The following is a 25,214-nucleotide window of genomic DNA, read 5'->3' on the forward strand; positions in this document are numbered from 1 at the left end:
GTGGTGGTGGCATCGCTGGTGATGGCTCTGTGGTGGCAGCACTGGTGGTGCCATTTCTGATGGTTGGAGTGGTGGTGTCTCTGGTGGTTCTACTGGGGACATTGCAAATGATGTCACTGGTGACATCACCAGTGGCCTTGCTGGTGTCTTTTCTGGTAGCACCAAGAGGGCACTGATGGTAGAACCACCAATGGTTTTGCTGCTGATCCCACCAACGGTGGCACATGATGTAACTGGTGCCACCACCGCTGGTCCCACTGGTGCCATCACTGCTCGTGGTGGCACTGGCGATGTCACTGATGGCCCTGCTGGTGGTCCGCGGTGATGGCGTCACTGGTGGTTCTGCTGGGGGCATCACTGGTGGCCGTGTTCCTGATGGCATCACTGATGACATCACCGCTGGTGCCACCGACGGTGACGTCACCCCGGGGGGGGGCCGAGCCTGCGTCGAGTCCTCCTGCCCGCCTGGAGGCGCTGTCGCCGCCGGGAGCGGGCGGAAGTGACGCGGCGGGCGCCGTGGCAACGGCGGGGCGAGCGGCGGCGGGATGAACGCGCCTCCGGCCTTCGAGTCCTTCCTGCTCTTCGAGGGCGAGAAGAAGTGAGCGGCGGCGGCGGGCGGCCCTTGGGCGGGACGCAGACCCTGGTCGGGCCGCAGGGGCCTGGCGGGGGGAGGCCCGGGCTCCCCGTACGGGAGCGCCTCCCCCCCCCCCCCCCCCCCCCCCCCCCCAGGCCCCCGCGGCCTCCGGGGCTGTATCGAGCGGGGGGAGCCGCTCGCTGAGGCGCTGAGGTAACGGCCGGTCTGTATCCCCTCAGGATCACCATCAACAAGGACACGAAGGTGCCCAACGCCTGCCTGTTCACCATCAACAAGGAGGACCACACGCTGGGGAACATCATCAAGTCGTGAGCTAAGGCTGCGGGGGGGGAAGTACATTTTGGGAGGGGGTTGGGGCTTTTTTTTTTTTACCTCAGAAAGTTTAGTCACGTTGTGATGGATGTGGTCAGGTCAGGGCAAAGCAATTCTGCCTTTAAAAGTGAGGGAATAGCCTCCACAAACACGTTCGTAATGCTCTGTTTGAAAGTGTGCTGGGAAAGCCCATCAGAAACACGTCTTTTAAATTATTTTTTAATATAAAAAGCATTTGTATTTGTCCTGCGTGGTTGTTCACTGCTGCTTTTCCATTCCAGGCAGTTACTGAAAGACCCCCAGGTGTTATTTGCAGGGTACAAGGTCCCGCATCCACTGGAACACAAAATCATCATCCGTGTCCAAACCACCCCCGATTACAGCCCCCAGGAAGCTTTCACCAATGCCATCACAGATTTGATCAGTGAGCTCTCCCTCCTGGAGGAGAGGTTCAGGGTAAGTTTGTTTCTTTTTTTCTTTAAAGTATTTGAGTTTCTTGCAATTAAAAGTTAAACAAAGGGAGGGGTAGAGTATCTTAGAGCTGCTATTTTAGGTCAATAAATTCATTAAAGCCATGCAGCATCACATTACTCGGCTCCTGTCAAGGCATGGTGGAGCTCTGTAGTCCCCTAGATGGCCGGCATTAGCACTGGTTTTCTCACAGTCGTCTTAGTGTAGAAATCAATTTTCTATTCTTCCAAGTGTTTTTCCTTTTTTTACTTCTCCTGCCAAAACTCTGGGACAGTATTTTTTTTGACTACTTCTCATTGATTCTCCTCAACTGTGCAATCGTTATTTATTTAGCCCCTGATTTTTGAGACTTAACTCTGCCTGAAAGGTTATTCAGACAAAACCGGGTGGCTATGAATAGGGTACTGTCTGTGTAGGGTTCTCTGATGGGCTGCTAACGGTAACAGTGCACCGCTGCTGTAAATACATTTTGATTTTAATTTAAGTATTATTTTTCTGGATGGTGTAGAGATTTCCACTGATGGTTTGTGGTTCTTCTTGTTTCACAGACTGGTATGAATGTTTAAACTGACCTCCTCCAGCTCAGTAACAGTTTTTGTCTTAGTGCATATGTATTTTTGTTTGTGTTTTACAGGTTGCCATCAAAGACAAACAAGAAGGAATTGAGTAAAATCACCCCACTTAGAGCGGACTGTACTTCTGATGCAGAATGATGTGCCTGTCAGCATTCAACTATCTATATTTAAACCTCCATTCATGGCAAATATTTCCCTCCTTGTCCCACTTATATTTAATTTTTGACAGCAGCAGTGATCTTTTGAGGGTGTTTTTGTACCAGACAGGCAGTTTGCCAGGAGGATGTATGTCTTGTTTGATTTGATAGATAAGTATGTCATTAAAATGATTTCTGCTTTTCTAATTGGAGCCTTAAGGCAAATATTTGTCCCGGGCTATTGGCGGGTTTATTGTGAGTGGACTTCCAGAATGAGAAGCTGCTGCGTGATAGCGGTAGATGAACTCCCTGCTTTTCCTTTTCAAAAAGTCTAGGCACTGCCAACTGAACTGGTATTTTGTTTTATTAAGTGTCATTTCTATAAAACAAATGCACAAATTGTGAAAACTTACAGTAAAAGAAACCGGATGTTTACAATGACTTGATGAGTTTAACAAACTCTTACCTTTTTTTTTTTTTCTTCTCTTGCATGTAATAGCTGGTCTAGAAAACTTCATGGTTACATGGGTAACAGTCACTAATACTGCACTATTTCAAAGCACGGGAATGAAACTCTGTTACAAGGAACTATGACTTCTTCCAAATTGCTGTTATGTTCACACTAGTTAGAACAACAAGGTAAGTAAAAGTAGGGTCTGATACCACATTGTTTATTAGGACTTCGGTCAGCTGCTCCCCGTTCGCTCGAAGCTCTGGCCACTTGAGAATCTGCGAGGAGAACAGAGTTTGGGTAGGAAAGGAACGGTGATATTGGCTCTGAAGGTGGGAGGTTATTAATTACTGCAAGGCCTGGTTTGTCGACTGGATCTCTCTGGAATCTGCTTCCCTACTGACCTGGGGAAGCTGAACAAAAGGTTCTTCCCCTTTCTGAGGGAGGTGGGGCAGCTTTATGATACTGCTCCTAACGGAGGAGAGTTTAATGCAGAGGGCCTTGATCAGAAAGCAGAAAGTGAAAGCAGCTGCCCCTCAGTCCTAGAGGAACTGACTGCTGACTTGGGCAACACACTTCCAAAAGGTTTATGGAACACTAGGTCACCTCATACCTATATATAAAATGTAGCTCAAGACCAGGCTCTGGAGTGACAGCCTTTGAGTGTGTGTGTGATTGTCCTTTCAGAGCCTCCATCATGCAAGGCAACTAATTGCCCAAAGCAGGACCATCTCTGGAGGCCAGGGACATACCAAGCCAAAAAAAAAGGTGGCGTGAGCATACGGAAGCAGGGAGCTGCTCCGGCTTCCCTCCCCTCGACCCGTCAGGGAAATGGTGTCGGCACGCTTGTATTCTCAGGCTCTCCAGTTTAACCACCAATTTTTAACTGAGGGCCCTTCTCCTAGGAAAAGTTGCCAAGCTGCAGAACGCTGGAGCAAACGGACGTGCTTTACAGCTCCCAATTCCTCTCACAGTGGTGTTTGTGTGAGATTTGAAAGACGGCCTTGGTCATGTGCTGGAGATGATTGCTTTTAATTGCTTGTTAGGTAAAGAAAACACTAGGCATGTTCTGGTGTAAATCTGCTCAGGAGACTTAGGACAGCTGAACTGGGGAGGGAGGGAGGCCCAGCTCAGCCCCAAAAGGTAAAGGAGACCTACCTGTGTGGGAGGGATCCTCTTCTCTGAGCGTTTTCCCTTTGCAGAGCTCCACGCTGTGGTGTAGTTTGAGAGGTTGTACATCCACACGCTTCCCTTCTCATCACCACAGAACACGTACTCTTTCACTGTAAAACCAAAAAGAAAGCAGCTGCAAAGTGAGTGTGGAACTGAGTCCACACCTCTATAAAGCAGAGCTCAAGACAGTGCTGAAGGATCCCGGGGAGGATGCCACAGCAAAATTCTCTTTCTAGCACAAATATATTAATCTACTTCGCGCTGAAAAAACCTCAATTCATTTAAAGATAAATCAGCTATTTTACTCTAGTAAGAAAAGCTAGTGATAAATGTTTCAGCATTTCTTCTGACTTTTTCAGACTTTTGGAAAGTGGCAATCAGATCAGGTTTGTTTATTCCTTGTTAGCCTTAAACTCCAGCTGCCCTGCGTGTGGAATTCCTACCCCTTACTTCAGATGCAGTAAGCATTAAAATGGTTCTAGAAAAGCTACAGCCCAAGCCATCAGCTCTGTCTGCTCTGAAGACCTGTACAAGGAAGGCCGTGTTGGCACTGTACAGTCGGTGTAACGCTGTAAGCCCAAGCTTTTCAGCAGATAGTATAGCTGCATTTATGTATTATTTATATACAGCTGGCGCTGGGCTGTTGCTGCACTGTGCTAGAGCTGCGTGGCAGGGAGTGGAGGGCGCTTGTTGCTTGCAGAGGGGAGACCAGACGCGCTCTCGCTGGCGAGGACTGAAATCCAGGCCTCTGCCTCTAACTACGGGCTCCTCCGACGGGTGAAAGGGGAGGCAGGCGCGACTGTTCAAAGTAAATCTTGACCCGCGCGGCCATCTCTGCTACGGTGACCGGTACAGCCTCGCTGCTTGCCCCGAGGAAGGGTGCTGCCTACCTGGGCAGGTGCTGAGCGTCAGGTAGGACAGGTCTGTCATGGACCACTCAAGCTCAGCTAGAATAACAGCAGATACCGTTCGCTGGCACCCTTTCCCCTTTGCGTCAAAAGACCGACTCCAGCTCCATAAGTATATGCATCCCGGTTTAGAGCTCTTGGAAACTAGGGAAGAAAGAGGGGAGAGCCTGTGTCAGTTGCTGAGAAGTGAAATGCCTCAAGACAAAGGCTGGCCTCTCGTGAAGGTGGTCCAGCCAGACGGTGGCTTTTAAGACGTGGGACCTGATACCAGCAGCAACCTTCCACCTCCTTTTTACCTTATTTCAGACTAACTGGAAGCTGCAGAGGGATTTTCAGTCCCATGCTTATGTTCCTGAACTGTAGAACAAGCATAAGCTATTCAGAAAGACCCAGCCCATGCTTTAAGCACTCTCCCAGATGAAGGAATCCCCAATTCCTCTGCAAAAAAGTACTGCTGCCACCAGCCCTGGAACAGAAAGGAGCTCTCCTCCCTTCCGCTTCGGCACTGGTCGGCCAAGCGTGCTCTCAGGGATGGGTCCACCTGATTTCCAGTCTTGCTCAGACAAGGGTTTGCACCTCTAGCCCACATTTTAGGGAAAGGTAAGTGACTGGGAGATGACTACATTCTGTGTAGCCCCCAAAAATCTAAAGAAGAGGTAGTCACACCTCATTCAGTCCCTCTGCTCATCATGCTGGCTTCAGCCTGCCACATGCTGAGGTACCTGACTGTTTTTCAGGATTGGGCTATTGTGTTTATACTCACCGACGACATCATCATTCAGAAAAGCCAAACCGTCAACCCTGTGAGATGTTGTCATGCCTCCATCCTCATCAGGAAACTGGAATATGGCTTCAAAAGGCCTAGAGTAGGGGGAAGGGTGAAATGGGTCAAGTCCTGAACGGGCAGCGGTGGAAGGGCACAGAACCCAGGAGAAGGAAATTCATGTGGTAGCGAGCGTCTTGCCAAGCTCAGGTGAATTCCCACTTGAACTTAACGCTTTTGGCCACCGGGGTTTATTAATATAGCAGAAGCCCGTTCGCTTAAGAGACTGCTGTTGCACTTCATCTGTTTTTGTAGGCATTGGGATTAGTGTACGTCAACAGGGCATGACTTCATTTGCCTCTTTGTTGTAATTTTTTTCTGTGCCAGTTTCCTGGGTAACCTCGCATACCAGCAGCGGGGTAGGCCTTGCCGTGAGACTGGAACTCGATCCAAGAATTTACACTCCCTTACACTACTTCAAGATGATACGCCCTTAAGTTTTAGGGTATTGTATTACACCTGTGTCAGCCTTTCTTCAGCCGACATTATGCTAGTATTTTTTCTTGCCACTATGAGAAGGGGAGTAGGTTTTAAGTTTGGTAGGAGATGCTGCTTTTCTTGCTCAGACCTCCTTGCTTAGAAATAAAGCCTTTGCTAGAACTGACTACCTCTTGTTACAGAAAGCAAATGCACGCCCCCAACTTTTGGTTCTCACCTGCTTTTTTGTTCCTTATCCAGTTTTATATTCCAGGCAAAGCAGCCGCCTTCACAGCCAGCCAGCAGGTACTGATCTGGGCAGGTGGGGACCAGGGCAATCCGTAAGGGAATAGCGAGCGCTTCCAGCACCAGCAGCTGGCTAGAAAAAAAAAATAAAAGAGAACAAGCAGTTAAGTGGTGCTGCGACGTGATAGTTATAGGCTCCTGGACTGGCCACATCTGGTTTTTGAACCTTTACCTTGCTTTGAAATTGTAGTCACAGTCTGGAATCCCAATATCCCAGAGTGCAATTCGCTTGTCATAGGATGCAGCTGTGGGACACAGAAGAGAAGCAGGTAGTGACACCGCTGCTCATCTGGCTCTTCTCGTGCTAGCTGGCAATTCTACCTGTGTCACAGGCTGTAACACTCTAAGCCTGTGGCATCAGAGAGCTCATTAAAGCACAGCAGCAGTCACCGAGGCTCCTGGCTCAACACCACGTCACAGACATTGTCAGACATGCACAGTCAGTAACTTGCATTCTTATCCTGTGCTCTAAGAGGAGCAGATAAAAGTAAGTTTGTTTCCTGGTGTCCATTACTAAGTTGTGGCTTCACAAGGTCATTAATTAGTGCCCCTTTGAGCTCATGTTTCTGGTCATGGTTTCTAGTGGAATCTAAAATATGAGCTCCAACCTCTACTCTCAGGCAGACGCTGCTTTATTCCACATATCCACGGTTTACTGTGTTCACATCCACAGCAGCTCCCATTGGGACAGTTAGGCACTGACTTAAAGGGTGAAAGACAATTAATGTCTGTGTCACCAAGCTGATATTCTGATAGCAGAAACAATCCTAATAGATTACTCAGAGTAACCTGGATCTTAATCAGATGGCATCCCTCAAACTCAGAGTAAACAGGTTAGCTTCCAGTCCCCAAACAGGCATGCAAAGACTCTCACTTTATTACTACAAATTTTTCTATGCAATATAATGAGCCTTGCTGTCCACGCCATTATAAGGATGTGCTATCAACCTCCTTATCCCTCTAGGCTTCTGCTTTTTGCACTCTTGAGCTTCTTCTTGAAAAGTATCCACTACAGATACCCGTGTGTTAAAAAAATTCCACTTTTAATGGTTCATGTAGCACTCTAACCACTCCAGGATGTGGGTAATTGTGGGCAAGAGAAACAATGTGCTGCGGGGTGCAGGTGTGGTCTGAATGGCTCTGTAACAGCTTATTTTACAGGCCTGACAATGCAGCTGCAATTTGTAAAATGATGGCTCATTCCCTACCAGTCTGAAAGGCTCAGCCGCTGTAGGCCCTACTGTGGCAAAGCTCTCTTCTACATCAGGACCTGCATAAAAATTTCTGACGAAGCACAGAACTCAAAAAAAATTTCATTTATTCAAAAGCAATTAAGCGCATAGCTTTGCTCGTTGGAAAAAATGAAATCCAACAGCCCATTATACGCTGCATTGCCCCTGTTGCCATGCTTGATGAGAGCCCTGCCAGCTGACCGCTCGCTGCCCGGCTCCCAACAGGCTGCTCGGGCTATCATTCTTCTTACTCATCCCTGCGGAACGGATCTACTACAGGGCTTGTTTGTGGCTAATGCGTGTGTGACAGCCACCCTGAGAGCTACCGAGAGAGAAACAGGAGCTGCTGCACCTCAGCTAAAGAGTCAGGCTCTGTGGCTGAAACAATTTGTACCTTCTGTAGATGACCGCCATATGAACTAACAATACTCTCTCCGTAACGTCTGTCCATGCTTTTTGTATGTGTGTGCGGTCCCTACCCACACCTGCTTGCACTGGTGACAACTCCGCTTGTTAAGGAAGCCCGGTCTTTCCTACATTAGGCACTAAAGCTGAAGAGATTCTGAACCAGAGACTTACTGAAGAGGTGAGTTTCTCGAGTTGGGCTGAAGCAGACAGTAGCAATGGGCTTTTTATGAGCCTTTATCTCTCCGTAGCAGAAGTCAGCCGCCACATGAATCAGTTTGACGATCCCTCTCCTCCCAGCAGCCACCAAGATATTATGAGACTTTTTCCGACTGTCGCTGATTACCATTGTGAGGGTTGTCCATGCAACACTGAAAAACTCCTAGGATAGAAAGAAACCAAGAATAGCGTGAAAGAGAACTGCCAGCAGGATGGCTCTTAGCTGAGAGATAAGACAACTATCACGAGAGCTATTCAGGTGAAATGACACGACTATTCAAGCTGAAGCATCGAATCTCAAAACAACCCTCAGAAGAACACAAACTATCAAAACAGGACGTTTACTCTTCCCCGCCGTCAAGCAGTCTTGGCAGCCTGGATACATACATGTGCCCGTGTGAGAAGAGCAGCAGACTAATCTTTTAAACTAATAAAAAAATAAAACCAAACCAGGCTAAAAGGATAAGCAAGAAATATCTCCTATCTACCTTCATCCTTTCAAGACCTGTCCACGCTAATGCTTGAAACTCTTTCAGAACTCTTTATAATATATATTATGTATACATGTATGTCATTATAACGGATTATGGTATTTCCATTCAATGCTTACTCTTCCCACTTGCAACCTACCTCTGTAGCCACCTTATACTTTTTCAGCACCGTCCCCGTCTCACAATCAATCAGACAGACGGATTCCCCTCCACATGTTGCCACGGTTCTGGAGGAACTCACAATGGGATCTGAAAGATGAAAAGAATAAGTGAGAAGTTCCCAGGTTCATGGATAACACATGAAGACTGCAGCTTATCACTGCCTGGTGCTCTCCCAGTCTCCTGTTTTCAAAGTCAAAGAAGAAGTATGTAAGCAAGTCTCTTCCTGACAACGGAGACTACAGCTTGAAGGAGCAGGGGTCTAACGCATGGAGTCCGCTGGGATTCCAGAGCCGGGTGGTTCTGGGAATCCTGCAAACCTCTTTAAGAGCTCACCTTTCCTGGCTCCACAGTCTAGCAATGGCTCGAAGACACAGGACCAGAGCTGCGTTTTAAAATCCTCGCGGCTGTTGCCTTTACTGTGACACTGAAGAAAATGCAATGGCTCTGCACTGACATCCTCCTACAATAAACCATCCACATTTAGAAAATTCATTCCCCTGACAGCGGTTTGCCTGTGATTGCCTTGACAGAACCCTCTACTGAACACAGAGTTAAACTGAGTTAAACTGAAGTATTTTTCCGCCCTTCGTGCTATAGAGAACAGGAGAGACTGAGGTGCCACCAATGCTCAAGACTCCTAAACCAGCAGGCAACTGTTCAGAAAAGATGTGCCCAGCAGACCCCAGCAGTGAACCCCATTTCCTGCTGCAGAGAAATGTGAAAAACCCTTTAGATCCCCACTGGTCTGAGCTGAGGGGGAAACACCTTTCCCCATGCAGCCATCAGTTTGACCTGAGAGCAAGTCATGCCAGTCCCATTTCTAAGAACAGGCTTGCAGTGCACCACCTCAGAGCGCTGGTCCATCCGTCCCCTGCAGGGGAGTCACTGTCTCCAGGGGGGGCCTTCCCTGACGCCTCTGAGAGATTTAAAACAACAACAAAAAAAAAAAAACCAAAACAAAAACCGTAACTCACAATATATCTGGCCAATTATGAGCTCCAAGCTGTGTAGAGCTCTGATGAAATCTGAATGCAGCTCCTCCCACTAAACCAAGAGGTCAAAAGCCAGTCCCAAGGGGGCCGATGAACATACCTTGCCCTTGGAGTTCTTCACTGGGGTCAAGCTAACAACTCCATTGTCCTGCTCCTGGCTTTTCTGTTCCCCTGTCAGCTGGCTGGATCTTCTGTTGCTTTGCCCCTTGGGAAACTGCTCTCCATTCTTACGTGTCCCTTCAGCTCCCTGCTCAGGGGTTGCCTCCTTGGCTGGCTGGTTCGATGTTCTTGGTTTATCAGGAGCTGGGTCATCCTGCACATGACTGGACTTTCTGGGATTAACTACAGCCTCCTCCTCGGTGTCTGCCTGGGCCTTGGACCTCTTGTTTCCAGAGCCTGGCTTTGAATTATTTCTTTTCCTCTTGCTGGGCGTTACCGTGACCTATAAGGCACGTTGTCAGTCTCTGCAGAAGGTTTCTAGCTTCCCCAAGACGTGCAGATGATTTGTAAGTCAGAGATATTAGTTATTCAAATGCAAGTACCCTCCCACGGTTACAGACTGGGCTCCAAGACTCAGACAGTCCAGAGCTGCAGAGTTCTAGAGGCAGAAGCTAAAGAAAATCACACAGCCAGCCTCATTTTCATCTCCCTTCCCTTGTCCCAGTTGCTTGCAATTTACACATGATGTGGAAAAACAGATCTGGCCCATGGACCGAGGGGGTTCAGTCTGCAGCCATTTCAAAGAAGGCAAGCACCATCACAGTCTGGCCATGCAGCAGCCCAGTCCTCTCATTAAAAATATCCCTCCCCCAAAGGAGGGGTGGAGTCAGTAGGACTATACTCATGAAATCTTTTGGGTCTCCTATGAGAATGGAAGCTCTCTCCTCTTAGAGAGCAACTCAATCTTCACATTGCTGCGAAAGCTTCAATCTGGCCATAAAGAACAAGCCTCAACTGTTGAATACAGGCTGCAGCTTGAGACTGCGCCTACAGTTACCAAAGGGTCATAAATGTAAACGGACAAGTGCTACTGAATTTGTAAGAAATAAAAAGAACATTGTTAATGTAACTGGAAAAATCACCTACCTGAGCCACATCCTCTGCAGCTTCCCTGGGGCTTTCTGTACTTTCTTCCTCATTCTCATCCATCTTTTCCTCTGGTTCAGGATCTGTGTTTAACTCCAAACCCAGTGAGTATGCCAGAAACTCTTCTGCAATCATTTTCACCTTAGAAGCAAATATGTGGATATGTTAATAAAAAAAAAAAAAAAAAAAAGACAAAAAGCAACAGCAGTCAAACTCTGATGTGTAATGACAAGAGCTGCTTTGCTGAGTTTTTAATATCTGCTTCCACTATTCTACATGAATTTCACAAGTGATGGAGGAGTCCTCAGCTGACAGCCTGGCAGGCCAGGTCCTCTGCTGACATTACATGACCCAAAAACTTCACTTTGCCATGGGCATCCAGGGTACACATTTGCAAAAACAACAGCACAGCAATGAAACAAGACAAAGGAGAGATGGAAGCCTCAGTTCTATGTATGACATACAATTAAAACGTATGTTACAAACTAAATGGTATCTTTCCCCACTGGGAGTAACTACAACTGTGTCATTATCTTTTCTCCTTTCATACAGCTTTCATCAAGACTAAATTCCATGCAAGACTATTTGCAAATAATTAAGTACTAAGGATGCTGCAGTCTTGTTAATTAGTACAAGTATCACTATTGCTTATGAATTAAAAAACAATGTTTAATGACAGTCATTGCAACTCGGTGCACATTTAGTCCCAGCGCTTCTGTACCTGCCTAACAAAGCAGTGAAGAAAACCAGAAAAAGTGATACCACCTGTCTGCCAGAGCCCTGATACCCTGAACCCAAATCCACAGAGCATTTTAATCAAATCCGTTCAGAATCAGGCTGCAGAGTCCTTGCCTGAAGAACAGAAGGGTAAGTGAAATGTAACCTACCCGCCAGCGGGTGAATTCACTGAGCGAGCTGGGTCCATATACTACATTGGTTTGTACTGACTTCAGGAACTTTTTCTTGATGGACTTCACTTGCTCAGCTGTGTATTTCTCAGGAAGTTGGTCACGGAAGAATTTTTCCCAGTGAGCAGTAACCTAGGCAGAAAGACTGAGTTTATTCAACAGAATACTACAGAAAACCACAGCAGAAAAGCACAAGAGTACTTGTGAAAGCATTAAGTTGCCAACCTGAGGCTCTGCTAGCTACATGATGGCACTGCTTCCATTTATTTTATCAGTGTTCAAATCACGACTTCAGCTAACAAGAAACCCAATTCCTCTGAACCGAGCTTAAGTGAGTGTGGCTAAGCAGATACCGTCAACATGGGCCCAGAGCAATGCCTGATTTCATGCCTCTGGATCCATAGCAAATGGTCTTAAGGAGTCTTACACAGTGCCCTACTAACAGGGAGTACCTGACCGGTAACTAATTTATTATAACACGCATGGGATAACGGGGGCATTTGAGTTTTCTTGTAGTCCAAGTGCGGGCTGAGCAGGACTGGTGCACATGTCATCCCCATTTATAACGACACCTTGACTGCAGAAAGCTTCTGAACTACGGGCACAATCATGCAGATGCTCACCTATCAGCACAGTTTCCCATCTGAGAGTTTCTGGTGGGTGGTAACACGTCCATAAGCATTTGGATCCAACAGACATTTTACATTTAGACACAGCAGTAAGAACTGGGCAGCCAGGTACAACGTAATACCATCAGGGAAAGGTATCTGGGGCACAGATACCAGCACAAAATGAACAGCATGGGGGAGCATTTGGCATCTCATTAAACAGCCAACCATGCCCAGGTGCCTGGAGCATAAGAGGCTAAGCAGCCCTCACCAAGACCTTTTGAGGTACAAGGTATTACGCAGGTAACACTTAGCACAATAAGCCACCCCAGTCTTCAGCATTTGATCTCTCCACCACTGCTACCCAGAAGGAATTAACAAGATAACTAACTATAATAAAAATGGTAAGAGCAGTACTGCACAAAACCGACCCTTTTTCATAATAGAACAATAATTTTGCTCAAGATCACAACATGCTTTGTGGGGACAATCTGTCAGGAGCTAAACTGTGTACATAAAAGAGTGAAAATACAGTTCCAAACATGCACAGCCGAAGAAGAAAGAAGAAATCCTTGTTCCTGGTGTACGCTGGAAAAAGCAAGATTATCCTGAGCTTGGTTTTGTGCCCCTCATTCCTGGGGCCAGGACAGTAACATAAATTAGATGGGGAGGTGTATGCAGCTGTTACGTCAGCACGAAGCTTCTCCCGTTTTTGAATGATGATCGGAGTGACCTGAAAAACTAGAGGGTCAGACACAGACCTTGTTGGCCCTGCTTCTGTGATTTAAACCGAAGGCAGAAGTTGGCTACACAGAAAGGTAGAGCAAATGCAAGCAGTGACCAGAGAAAGCAGCAGTAAGACATCTACTAGGCGGCCCATACTGCGGGCTGTGCTCAGATCGTACCAGAACTGTTGTTAACCATTTGATGCTTGTTTGCAACTCTGTCATTAAACTGAACACAGTATTTACTTCTCAGGTGTTTAGAGATTAGGAAAATATCACGCATCTTACCTTGCTGGTGAGCTTACGACTATTGACACGCCTCACATGATTAGCCAGTTTGGTTATATCCTTGCCATTGAGTAGCCGAAGATTTTGCAAAAGAAACATTACTTTATAGTCATCGTTGAGCTAGAAAGAGAAGACATCAGAGTTACAAAAATTGTACACATGGTACTTGCTTTAGCCTTAGTCCTTTATTAAAATACAGCAACGGATAAGGAGAATATATTTAGTCAGGAAAAGCCATTTCATAAAATATTCTCAGCATTTCCGACTTGAATATCACCTTTTAGTTGTAAATTAACGTTCTCCTGCGAGTTGGGAGCTTCAACTGCAGACAAAAGACCTGCCTCACACTTCAGCAGTACCAACATCCAACACAAGGTGGTGGCGGTGCAGCCAGGCTCATCCGCTCCGGCCTGAGCGCAGTGCGGGGGATTCTGTTCGCATCCTGTAACTCTGAGCCAGCATCTAACACAGAGGAAGGCCTGCCCTGCCTAGAGCGAACGAACGCCAGCAGGGCTTCTTCAGGTGCGCTTTAGGTCAGAGCAGTTCCCCAATCCAGTTTACCATACAGCCACACATATACTTCTGCCGGCACGCAACAGCAAATAAGCATCTGGGGATGGCGACGGTGGCTGACGCCAGCTTAAAGCACAAGTAAAATTACAGTTTCGGATGCTTAAACTGTACAGTCAGCAGAGCCTCTTGGGAGAAGTCAGAAAACCTAAACTAGACTAATCACCAAGTTTAACCTCATCAGAGGACCAAGTCTGCTCTTCCAGAGCACAAGAGGCACTAAAACTAACATATAAGAAAGACATTTCTACACAGTCATGACTAGATTTTACACAAGCATGAGCATAAGATATCCTGCCTGATAAGCCACCTATGATGAGACTCTGGCCTGGAGAATCAGGAGTTCAAGATACCCAGATTTTAATATCTGAGTGGTTTTGGGCAAATGTCACTTCTGCAGATTGGGAAATAGCAGCACAAACTGGTGAAGGGGCGCAAAAAGACTGGCTGCTTTCTCAGACGCCCTAACACTTGCTGCCTAAGAACAATATATAAGAACTAGGTATAACTGCTGTTTGTTTCCCCCTCTACTTAATGCTTAGCTTGTAAGGATGGGAGGTAACTCACTGTCAAGTACACATTGTTCTCGTAGGTTAGCTCCTCGAGCAGAGGGAACTGTTTCAGAGCAGTTACATCTTCCAGTTTGTTGTTGTTGCAGTTTAGGACACGCAGATCAGGCAGGGTTAGACTGTTGGGAAATTTGTCCAGTAAATTATCAGAGAGATCTAGTTTCTGCAGATGCCTCAGACGGGAAAACAAACGTGGGTCTAAGTCTCCCGTCTTCAATTGCAGCTTGGACAGGCTGAAAACAAAAGAGAACATGAACTATCTGCAGTTCATTGGGAAAGCAAGCGGTGACTTTCACAGGATACAAGGTTCCACCTGGTGGCACCTCTCAGTCTAGCACAACTCACTGGGTAAATCTGACCAAACCTGCTTTTTCTTGTCTGCAGCATTCCGGGCTGGAAGCGCACATACACGGCAAAGATGCTGCGTCTGAGCTAACCGACACCATCAGAGAGACTCAAGTCTACCAAAGTATTTGCAGTACAATTAACCTGCAATCCAGATAAACCTCCTATGGGTAACAGAGCTGGCTGTGAGCAGTGAATCACTGGAAAAGTTCTTGTTCGTAGAAAAAATTACTACATCTCTAAGAATTTTGGTATTTTATTTCTTTGCAACGAAAATTCAACAAAACAAGCTGTGGCAATACGAGACACTTACTACACCATCAGTCTACCCTGTCCACAGAGCGCACTAGATTCATTATTTCACTCATTTTTCAGAATCACTATCTCACAACTGGTGTAAGCGGTATAAGACCAGGGTGATTCCAAAAGGCTAGTCCTGTCCTCGCCCTCACTTCACGCTGACACTTGCACTCACACAACGATGTGGCAAATTGGATCAGTTTGCTGATCTGGCTCAAAACTTTTCTTCTCTGCACTAGAAGTTAAGCTCAGGCAAAGTACAGAGTAGGTCCCCAAATCATTTGGCTGTTTTCAAAGAACTAACTTCACAGTTAGTTTCTTTTACATTTCTTTTACAGTGAATTTTGCTGCAAAAACTTCCAATGGCAAATATGGAAATCTACCTAGCAAAATCCCAAGCCTGCCACCAAAACAGAAGCATTCTGTCCTGAAAGACGAAGTGGTACAATATTTGAGAGGGGAAAAAAAAAATACTCTTTCTCTGTAAGAAAGTTAAAACTGCGTATTATAAGAAGGGTCATTTAGATTTGACTAGATGATTTAGTTGAGCTCCAAAGGGAGCTTCTAGTCCTGGCAGCCAACATCTCGTGAGGACACAAGCCTGAGTTCCTTTAACAAACAGAATCTCCATCTCTAATGATTAGTAAAAAAAGGCCTTCTAAATATAAATGAAGTGTGAATAAACGAGGTAAATAAAATTAGGAAGCAAGACCACTTCTCCTTCACTTGTCATCTCAGAAGCCTAACCAGCCAGTCAAAGCATATAAGAAAGGTTGAACAGAATTCAGCTGGCTGCAAAGCTGAGCATGACTACTGTGTCACTTCGGGGAGAAACTCAACACAGTGTTCCCCCAATGGACTTTCTGAAATGTAACCCTTCAAAATCATGGTACGAACACGGAAAAAGCCACACTCTAGAAATTCACTACTTCAAACATCTCAATGTCACTTTGTAACCCAGATTACTGCAGCCTATACTCTTCAAATAAACTTTTTCTCTCTAAAAACAATTATTTTAGCACAAGACAAACCAAAAGAAGTAACTTTAAAGAGTACATATGAAACCCAAAACTCTTACATCAGCAACAAAAACAACAAAGGCGCCAGCCAGAAACTGGCTAGCTGAGTCACTCAGATTGACCAGTTCTGGAATAGCGAAATTCCACTGTATTAAACATTTGGAAAGACACATATTTTCAATGACCTCTGTTAAGGATCTGAGCAACAAAACTGTTTTCAGTGGTTTCTAAGTGTGTCAGAGTTTATTCTCCTTCTCTGCAATGTTTGAGGTACTAACACAATTGGATTTAGAGGAGATGGAAAGTGATGGAGGGAGAGGAAAAGGGAGGGGAAATGATGGCAAAAATATTTTAAAAACCCTCTAAAATCCAGGCCAGAAGAGATTTTCTTATTCACACTAAGCAATTGCTAGCAAAGACAGAAGTGTTTTGGAGGTAGGGAGTATATCTTAGGGTTAGGAAATCAGGATCCAGCCTTAAGCAGTTTTACAGAAAGAAGGTGGCAGCATATATACAATATAAACGGTGAAAAGAGGTGATAACTGCTGATAACCTATCTAGTGAATGCAGTTCCACTAGCGCTCACGGATCCTGCATTGAGAATGCCATCTCCCATCCTGTGCTTTGTAACTGTCTCTCTTTTTTCAGTAAAAATGCTTAGGGGAAGAAAGACCAAAAAAGGATCGCCCAGGCTGAATTCAGCTGGAATTTTCCATGGGCCTGTCTGCACTTACTTCAGCGTCTCGATCTTTCGGAGCCTCGTCGATCTTGGAACCGCTCTTTCCAAAAGAAGTTCTGTAGTAATTTTTGACATTTTTAATCTCCACCCTTCTGCTGGAATCACTAATCAGTCAGCTGTAGGATCTCTTCTTGTAACCTTCCTGGTAAAACAAACAGGAATAAGAGGAAGTCCTTTCAACTGACTCCGAAAGGGGGGAAAAAAAAAGTTACAAGGTTAGCTACTGATTTTGCTGCTGTTTGACGTCGCCTTTTTTATATGGTTGAAATGAAAATACCAGAGAGTTTGTTGTTACACTGGGCACATGCTGACCCAACTCATCTCCAGAACAACAGTGATACCTCCCTTGGCTATTAAAGCGACAGACTTGCTGTTGATGAAAACTGTCCACGGGGTGACGGCACTCGGGACTAGGACAGCCTCGCAGTTCCCTGTTTGTACCTCTCCTGAGCAACAGGGCTCTGCTCCAAGAACTCTGACACGCTTTCAAATAAACAGCAACAGTAAGAATAAATACACCTGTTGTGAATGTCTTCCTCCCAAGGAAATGACACAGTGCACTCCCTGGCCTGACCAGATGGATGGACTCTTGGCTGACAACTTCTAAATTCCCTAAGATTTTGGAAAACTGAATTAATTACCAGGAATGTAAACACCCACCAATCAATAACATCATTTCCTCACCAAGGAAAAAAATCAACAGCATTCTGTATGTTATTGGTAATTAACAAATGTTTTCATGCATCGTTGTGGATAGGATAGTACACACACACAGATACACTGATATTTAGAATAATAACACTGATAGGGCCAAAGCCGCTTCGTGAAATTACTGGTTTGTGGCTTAGCACTCTTTCTGACACAAATTCCAAAAGAGGGAAATAAAAGAGAAAAGAGCTCCAAGGCGAGGCTCGCTACTGTCTTTTTGCGTTAGTCTCACCGCTGCCTAAATGCCACTCCAGTAAATCGAGAAGCACTAAGCTGTCCTTAGGCTTGACTCCAGCACCATAACGTGCCTACAGCACCTGGACCGTCGGGTTTGATGAGCAATGGGGCATTGCTTTGTTAACATCCGTAAGTAAGGACAATCCTTCATATATGGAATATTTTATACCAGCATAAAGAGCATCGAGCCTGAAAAACAGTTTGAACAGCAGCTGTTCGGGATTTGATCCTTCAAGTGACAGAGCTGTCACTGAAAGCCAAACCACAGGATCAGGCCCTTACCTGCTGAACGTAATAAACCTCCCTAAGCTCCAGTATCTCTAAGAAAAATTTGACACCGACGACTGTGGATGTTCCCACCACCCTCTTTTTGACCACACCGACACCTCAGACACAGCTGTGTCACCCGTGACACCCTGGGAGCTGCGGGGAAGACCGCGACATAACACGGCCCCATCACCACCTCACGGGTGACGCTGCAGAAGGCACATTCAATTACCCCGGGGCCTGACGAACCCCGTAACCCGGCCTGACTGGGAACCGCCACCAGAAGCAGCCACCGACCCTCCTCCTGCCCCACAGCAGCACCTCTCGGGGTCGGCAGCCCTACAGCAGGCTGTCGATTCAGGCCAGACTAAAGCAGCAGCGATTAAAACGAGTTTAGGTTCAGCTACCCCACACCAGCGGGGCCACCGCCTCGCCCCAACCGAGGAGAGCCCCGGCGCGCCTGGCGCTGCTCGCTGCACGACGCCCGCGGCGCTACCACCGCCACGCTGGGGATGACAAGGACGACGCTGGCCTGTCAGCCCATCCAGGGATGGCCTCTTGGGTGCCAGGCGGCGCCGGCGACCCCTCAGACGGCGGCAGCCCCGGGGCCGTGCCCGGGCCGCGGGGCAGCCGCTGTCGGGCGCAGGCCGCGGCACCGCCCGCGGGCAGGGACGGCGGCGGTGGCTTCGCGCCGAGGCGGCCAGGTGCGGCTCTGGGCCGCGGTCGCCGCCTCACGCTGCCCCCGCGCGGTGCCGGCTGCCCCGAGCCCGGAGGCCGCGGTGAGGGCCGGCGCCGGCAGCGGCCCGAGGCGCCCCCACGGGGTGTGCGTTGGGCAGCGGGACTACAACTCCCAGCAGCCCCCGCGGCGCGGCCGGGCCCCGCACCGCTGCTCGGCGCCGCGGAGGCTGCTGGGAAAGCGAGTCCGCGTTCCCCCTCACCCCCGCTCACCCGACCGACCGGCCGCGCGGCCTGCGCCGAGCCCGTGTGCCCCGCCGCCGCCTCGGCCCCGGCCCCTCCCCGCGCCTGCCCCCGCTCCCCTCACCTGGAAGAGGGCCGGGCCGCGACGGCGGGAGGGGAGGTGGAAGAGGAGACGGGGAGGAAGGGCGGGAGGAGGGGGGCGCCCGTATCCTCAGCGCAGCCGGCGGGGATGGAGGCGGCGGGCGGCGGCGGCGAAGGGCCGGGCTGCGGCTGCAAGGGGATCCGCTCTTGCTTGCTCTGCGAGGGGCCCGCGCAGGCCGCTCCGCCCCCGCAGGTACCGGGGAGGGGGCGGCGGGGCGGGGCCGGCGGCGGGGCGGGGCCGGCGGGAGGAGTGGGGGGGGGGGCGCCTGCCATGTTCCCCTCAGGGCGGGCCTGGCGGGCCGAGCTGGGGAAGGGCAGGGGTGGCTCAGCGCTGAGGGGGCTTAGGAGGGGATGGGGGGACCCCCCCCCATGCCGGGAGAGGGCCCCGGCTCCCCCGGGGGCTGCAGGGCCCATCGAGGTGCTGGGCCCCGGGCTGGGGACAAAGCAGAGCCCCCAGGGCTGGGCCCGGTGGCCTCCCCTGGAGCCCGCTGCCGGTGGGGCACTTGCGGGAAGAGCCCCTGTGGCTTCGCCTGAGTAACGTTACAGATGGGCACAGCAGCCTCAAAAGCCGTGACAGACCTTACCTGAGTTTCATACATTAAGACGGGTTCGCTACAGCTTAGCCTTTTCGCCTTGGTGATTTTTATCAACTTCCCTCATTCAACATTTATTGATATGACAAACCATATCTCTACAGCCGGCCTGAGGAATACCGACCATTAATCTCCTTTATACATTTGGCACTGAGAATCATCTCTTCTTCCCTGTCTTTGCAGGATAAAGACATTACTTTATTACTTAGGAAAGAAAAGCAACTTCAAGCAAGCAGCACAGTAATGCTGGAGCTGTAAAAAAAGCAGGGAAGAGTTGTTCCCCAAAAGCAGCTGCAAAATTTCTCATGTCTACAAGAATCCTGTACAGACAGTTTTCATGCTGCAGGGTAAATCATGGAAATACCTTATCTTAATAAGTTTTTCCCCCCACTGCTTTTTTCTTCTCCATTATTATGTCCACAGGGAGAAGATAATTTCACTTACTGTCCAGCAACAGGCCTAGCTAAAGGAAATGAGCACTCAGAATTTGCTGGCTGGGCATTTCCATTTCCAGGGGTGTTTCTGATGGAGGAGTTCATTAGCGAAGATGAAGAATCTGAGATAGTTGAACTGATGGATCAAGATGACTGGAAACCATCACAGTCTGGCCGAAAGAAACAGGTTTGACTTTAGAAGCACATTTGTTCTTACAACCCTCTGGAAAAGGAAAACTGTTTTCAGTTAAGATACAAAATATTTAGATGTTTCATTAAATGTTTTCCTTTGGAAGCTTTTCCTGAAATTGGTTGCAAGAATTACTTGTAATTAAAGTCAACTTCTTGCAAAAATACATGGTAGCTACAACAAACAGTATTTGATGGTGCGTGTTCAGGCATTAAAGTTCACACAGTCTCCAAGTGAAAGAAGTGGGTGTTTTGTTTTTACTTACAGGTGAGAAATCTAATTCCAGAGAGATTAATGTAGCTTCACTGAGTCCTTTTGCAACCTGGTAACCAGGTCACTGGAAGAGAAGAGAACTCAAAAGTCTTGACCGTGAGCCCTGTAGGGATCACAGCCTCTCCAAAAAGACTTGTCCTAGATTTTTCCTTAACACTAGCTTTTTTCCCCCTCTACTTTTCCAACAGGACTATGGACCCAAAGTGAACTTCAAGAAACAAAGGCTGAAAGCTGGCAGCTTTACTGGTTTGCCAAGTTTTAGTAAAAAGATCGTGGCACAAATGAAGGCCTGCTCTGTACTAGGCGGTTTCTTACCTGTTGAACAATGTAATCTGGACTACACGCCAGAAAGAGGTTCTGCCATCGACCCACATTTTGATGACTGGTGGCTTTGGGGAGAGCGTCTGGTTAGCCTAAACTTGCTCTCAAAAACAGTGCTATCCATGTCTTGTGATTCAGAGGACAGTATCCAATTATTTTCCACTTTCAGTACAGAAAATGGGGAATTAAGTCCCCCTGGATCTTTTACACAGGCATCAGCGTGCAAGAATTCAAGCGAAGAGGGAATAAACTGCATTTTATCCCCAAGGCTTGTTCCAAGTAAAGAGGTGACTGTTGCCATTCACTTACCCCAAAGGTCTCTGGTGGTGCTGTACGGTGACGCACGGTACAAGTGGAAACACGCGATCTACCGCAAGCATATAGAGCATCGCCGAATCTGTGTCACATTCAGGGAGCTGTCTGCAGAGTTCAGCGCCGGAGGAAGGCATGAGGAACTGGGTAAAGAACTGCTAGAAATAGCTTTTTCATTTCAAGGAAGACCAGTGTGATCAGCAAGAGGAAGCCAGAATTGCATTTTGTTAGGAAATTTGAAAAATAAAGTACCAAATTTGCACAACTGGGTTTATTTCTGAAGTGTGCGTAAGGAACCAGGTGTGTACGGAGATAAGCTCAATCAAATGGAAATGTAACAAACAGAAGTAAGAGTGCAAGGAAGGGGTGGGCTGCTTGTTTCTTCGAAGACTATCCCGGGCAATGTGAGCTTTTAGGCGAAAGTCAGAAATGAGCTGTTGTATTCATTAGCTGTATTATAACAAAATGCAAAAAGCAAATAGCCAGTTCTTAAATACTTAAATTAAACCAAGAAAGAAACTTAGAATCCTTAAAGTGAGCTGAGTATCGAACAGCCCTTGGCACAGATTCAGCCCAAGCCCTGCAGCAGACTTTAACCTTTCCTGGCCCATACCTGGTTCTGTCGCACTGCTTTGAGCGTTGCAGTGTGCCGCAGGGACACAACTATCTTCTCACCCGCTTCAGATAGGTCCTTTAGAGATCAGCTCTCCAGGGGAGGAGGGTAGGCAAGCGTCTCTCCACAGATAGTACAACACACTGAGAACTAATTAAAGTAATTATCCTTTGCTGAAGATTCATGCTCTAATAGTGAGGATTAATCATAAATACCGTGTGTGACCTATATCTTCTGGGACCAAAGAGCAGCATTTGCAGAGGGCCGATGCCGACTCTTCTGCAGAGACAGCTTGGACAGAGTTCAGACCAAAGACTTGCACAGGCTGTGTTATTTTCTGATCATTTGTCATCTCTGAACCCTGCTGCCAACTCTCAGTAGCAAGAGTCTGATTTTGGGAATAAGCTGGGCAACAGACTGCAACACTGGCGGCTATCATTTTTTTTCTTGGCACCTCCAGCAGTCAGGTTTGAATCATGCCTTGTACCTAAGATTCAACTAGTCATTTGTAGCAGAAGCTGATTTGAGGCCATCTGTCTGCTCTAAACGAACTTCTGTGCTCTTGAAAATGAAGTTGTGCCCTGGAAGAAGTGTGATCCTTTAATAAACACAGTTGTGTCATCAGAACCATTCAGCACAGTCGCACCTACAGCAGTAAAACACCACTTTACAATGCTGCCTGGTTTTAGTTGGTAAGAAAGGGGACGCATTTATACATGGGATCTCGGCGTCCCTGCACAGCTGTATTCTGCCCTAGAAGTACTTCCTTGGCACAATGCGCAGGTTTTACTGTATAGTAATGCACTCGTGCCATAGACACTGCCCTCCGCTTCAGGCACTGCGGAGGAGGGACCTCTTCACCCAAGAAAACAGTTAATAATTGGGTGAATCAAGATATTTTTTATCAGTTTAAGCTAACAGATGCAACTACAGCCCTTTGTGGCTGCAATGAACCAGTTTCAGTTTAGCCCAGTATTTAAACCGTTGTGGACATCTATGTGATATTTCCAACAGGGACCCGCGAGCAGGGGTCCCACGGGCAGTCCGAAAGCCCAAACCTCCATCCAGACTGCCTGGCGAGCGTCACCTACGTGCTCCAACAGCCGTTTTGGCAGTCACAGCGTGCCCTCTCTGACGGAAACCCGTCACTGCAAACGCAGCCAGCCAACATGCGACAGGCAGGCCAGGCTTGCTCGCCGCGAGCTCTATCCCAGGAAATTTCTCATAGGCTGCAACTTCACCAGCTCACTCCCAAAAGCAGGGCCTTGTGCTCTCAGAATAGCGGTTCCTAACCTTTTTCCAACAGACTGCTGTGATCGGCACCGTGCCGCTGGGGTCCACAGGGCTCAGCACCCATAAAGAGCGTGATGTCCCCAGGCCAGCAGCTGGAGCTGCCGTCGGAGCAGAGGACACTTGGCCAAGCAGGAGGACACAGCTGGCAGCCGGCTGGAGCTCAGCCCAAAGCCAGACGACGGGAGGAAACGCAGGGCAGGCTTTCATAGATAAAGCAAGCATTGAGCCCATATCCTCATCACCCTTTCAGTACGGAGCCACTCCAGCAATCCACTCTTTGCTCAGCAAACTGCGGCAGCCAAGTATTTCCATTACTGTTTGGCCCTTTTTTCCAACGCTCCTCTTTAGATTTATATTGTGCTCTCGGCTGTTAAAATACTTTCTGTGCGCGTACGTGCTGTTTCATTCTCTTTGCAGTGAAAGCAGATGATGGCTTCTGATGAATCAGAGTGCCACTGTAACAAGATAAACAATATCAGTTCATTTTGTGCTCTGCATTTGTTATCTGAATTTTTCTGCCTCGATCAAACTATATGGGAGACTGCCATTCTTGCCAGAAAATTCCAGCTCTTCCTAGTTGATATCTTAAATTTAAAAAATGCAAATAATTATATTCCGAGCCAAAAATTGAGGGCTTTGTCTAGATGTTTTTGAAGTCCAAAACTTAATCTAGTCACTACACAGTCATTGCTATGTCTATCTTTTGACATTTTTCACCTGTTAAACAGCCTCTTGGGCATCATCTTAGATCAAAATGCAATTACACAGCCATCGGTCCTGTATTACTTTATAAAACTTTATGTACATTCTCTCCTAAAAAGCCAGAATCGCAGCGCTGCAGAACATATACAATTTATTTGGATTGTCAAATATCATAGAAATCTGAAAAAAGTATATAGAGGTTTTAATCTTAATTAATTAGCTCTTAAAAGTAATTTTGGCCACTATGCTAGTATTATTAACGTAAGACAAATTTTAATGGTCTTCATGTTACAGGAATTCCTATCACAGCTGTTTATCTTCTTAACCAACGTTAGCCCTTGTAAAACACATACCAAGAACCAGGCCCTCATTAAAAGGAAGCACATCTAGTTGTTATCTAGTTGTGTATTTTAAAAGGAGAAGGAGAATATCTGACCAAGCTTTCAAAAAAAAAAAGGCAAAACCCAAATTAACCCATAGAGGATGCTGGAGGACTTGAGCTGCCTTTCAAAAAATCAGTCTGAAAGCAGCAAGAAGCGTAAAACTTAGCAAGTTTATCCAGTTTCTCTCACACAGCTGGACAATAACTGAGATACATACATTGTTCTACATTAAATATTGTTCATGCAGAGATAAAACCAGAATAGGCACAGCTAAAACACAGAGATCTCTTTTTTTCCTCCTAGTGCTTAGCACTCATCAGTGTTACAACCCTGGGCAGAAGGCAAGCTCCCAGTCGTACACACAGGTATTCACGGGAACGCTTTCCAAATTCAGCCAGCAAGTAATTACTGAAACTGCTTTGTTTGAAATGGGTACAGAGGAGAGAGCCTGCGAGAAGTTAATCAGAAAATAACCACGCTGGCCCAGTTGTGCCAGGACTTGAATTTGAGGTTGCGGCTCGAGGGGCGTTATCGAGGAAGCTGTCTTAAAAGTAGATGCAACAAGATTTACAAGATAACGAAGCTACAGAAGCAGGGAAACGCGAAGGCCTTTTGTTTGTTTAAGGCAGGGAAAGAAGAGAAAGGACGTTATGAAATCCCACGGAAAGCCACGGAAAGGCAAGAGGAGAATGTGAAGTGCCAGCAACCAGTCCCGCAGCCGGCCGGGCACCCTCCACCTCCATCCCCGAGCCCAGCGTGGCCGTCCCCGTGGCAAGCTGGGATTGCCCGTCCCCGAGTCCCACCATCAGGGAACTGAAGGATGTTCGCTCTGCGGCTGCACCCACGCCACCAGCTCTCTATAAACACTTCCACATATTTGAGCGCTTACCGCAGAGCGCGCTCCACCCGGGGCTCTCGCACAGTATCGCTTTCATCTATCACGTGGGTCAGGCCCAGACGGTCAAATCCAACATCTACTCCATCTCCCCTGGTCATAAAGCCT

General features: G+C 47.4%; 3 protein-coding genes and 1 long non-coding RNA gene across 12 annotated transcripts; 3 read left to right on the forward strand and 1 right to left on the reverse strand.

Moving 5' to 3' along the window:
- Nucleotides 1-476: 476 nt before the first annotated feature.
- POLR2J (RNA polymerase II subunit J) lies at nucleotides 477-2,536 on the forward strand. The gene is made up of 4 exons (XM_075168925.1): nucleotides 477-598; nucleotides 814-903; nucleotides 1,189-1,363; nucleotides 2,013-2,536. The coding sequence occupies exons 1-4, from the start codon at nucleotides 546-548 to the stop codon at nucleotides 2,046-2,048; spliced, it is 354 nt and encodes a 117-aa protein (XP_075025026.1). The 5' UTR covers nucleotides 477-545; the 3' UTR covers nucleotides 2,049-2,536.
- LRWD1 (leucine rich repeats and WD repeat domain containing 1) lies at nucleotides 2,437-19,159 on the reverse strand. 9 transcript variants are annotated; one of them, XM_075168910.1, is made up of 16 exons: nucleotides 19,081-19,159; nucleotides 16,822-16,968; nucleotides 14,422-14,656; nucleotides 13,285-13,404; nucleotides 11,643-11,795; nucleotides 10,756-10,896; nucleotides 9,770-10,111; nucleotides 9,011-9,137; nucleotides 8,655-8,764; nucleotides 7,980-8,187; nucleotides 6,341-6,413; nucleotides 6,101-6,241; nucleotides 5,386-5,483; nucleotides 4,605-4,766; nucleotides 3,700-3,824; nucleotides 2,437-2,819 (listed from the first exon to the last, which is right to left on the reverse strand). In XM_075168910.1, the coding sequence occupies exons 2-16, from the start codon at nucleotides 16,899-16,901 to the stop codon at nucleotides 2,679-2,681; spliced, it is 2,256 nt and encodes a 751-aa protein (XP_075025011.1). In that variant the 5' UTR covers nucleotides 16,902-16,968; nucleotides 19,081-19,159; the 3' UTR covers nucleotides 2,437-2,678. The 9 variants fall into 9 exon arrangements, with proteins under 9 accessions (XP_075025011.1, XP_075025010.1, XP_075025009.1 ...); XM_075168909.1 differs by lacking the exon at nucleotides 19,081-19,159 and adding an exon at nucleotides 18,446-18,660; XM_075168908.1 differs by lacking the exon at nucleotides 19,081-19,159 and adding an exon at nucleotides 18,336-18,660.
- LOC142090665 (uncharacterized) lies at nucleotides 13,648-15,541 on the forward strand. Its single transcript, XR_012676619.1, has 2 exons — nucleotides 13,648-14,356; nucleotides 14,808-15,541. It is a non-coding gene; the product is annotated as an uncharacterized LOC142090665 (long non-coding RNA).
- Nucleotides 19,136-24,854, forward strand: ALKBH4 (alkB homolog 4, lysine demethylase). Its single transcript, XM_075168916.1, has 3 exons — nucleotides 19,136-19,290; nucleotides 20,114-20,311; nucleotides 20,776-24,854. The coding sequence occupies exons 1-3, from the start codon at nucleotides 19,186-19,188 to the stop codon at nucleotides 21,415-21,417; spliced, it is 945 nt and encodes a 314-aa protein (XP_075025017.1). The 5' UTR covers nucleotides 19,136-19,185; the 3' UTR covers nucleotides 21,418-24,854.
- The last annotated feature ends 360 nt before the right edge of the window (nucleotides 24,855-25,214 follow it).

Source organism: Calonectris borealis, chromosome 19, assembly GCF_964195595.1.
Source record: "Calonectris borealis chromosome 19, bCalBor7.hap1.2, whole genome shotgun sequence".
NCBI lineage: Eukaryota > Metazoa > Chordata > Aves > Procellariiformes > Procellariidae > Calonectris > Calonectris borealis.

Coding starts and splice junctions, on each gene's coding strand:
- POLR2J (XM_075168925.1), top strand. CDS start 546: ATGAACGCGCCTCCGGCCTTCGAGTCCTTCCTGCTCTTCGAGGGCGAG. Junction 599..813: donor CTCTTCGAGGGCGAGAAGAA/GTGAGCGGCGGC, acceptor GTATCCCCTCAG/GATCACCATCAACAAGGACA. Junction 904..1,188: donor CTGGGGAACATCATCAAGTC/GTGAGCTAAGGC, acceptor TTTCCATTCCAG/GCAGTTACTGAAAGACCCCC.
- LRWD1 (XM_075168910.1), bottom strand. CDS start 16,901: ATGTCAAAAATTACTACAGAACTTCTTTTGGAAAGAGCGGTTCCAAGA. Junction 9,138..9,769: donor TGAAGAACTCCAAGGGCAAG/GTATGTTCATCG, acceptor GGTTTATTGTAG/GAGGATGTCAGTGCAGAGCC. Junction 6,414..7,979: donor TCGAGAAACTCACCTCTTCA/GTAAGTCTCTGG, acceptor TGTGTCCCACAG/CTGCATCCTATGACAAGCGA.
- ALKBH4 (XM_075168916.1), top strand. CDS start 19,186: ATGGAGGCGGCGGGCGGCGGCGGCGAAGGGCCGGGCTGCGGCTGCAAG. Junction 19,291..20,113: donor AGGCCGCTCCGCCCCCGCAG/GTACCGGGGAGG, acceptor TTATGTCCACAG/GGAGAAGATAATTTCACTTA. Junction 20,312..20,775: donor AGTCTGGCCGAAAGAAACAG/GTTTGACTTTAG, acceptor CTTTTCCAACAG/GACTATGGACCCAAAGTGAA.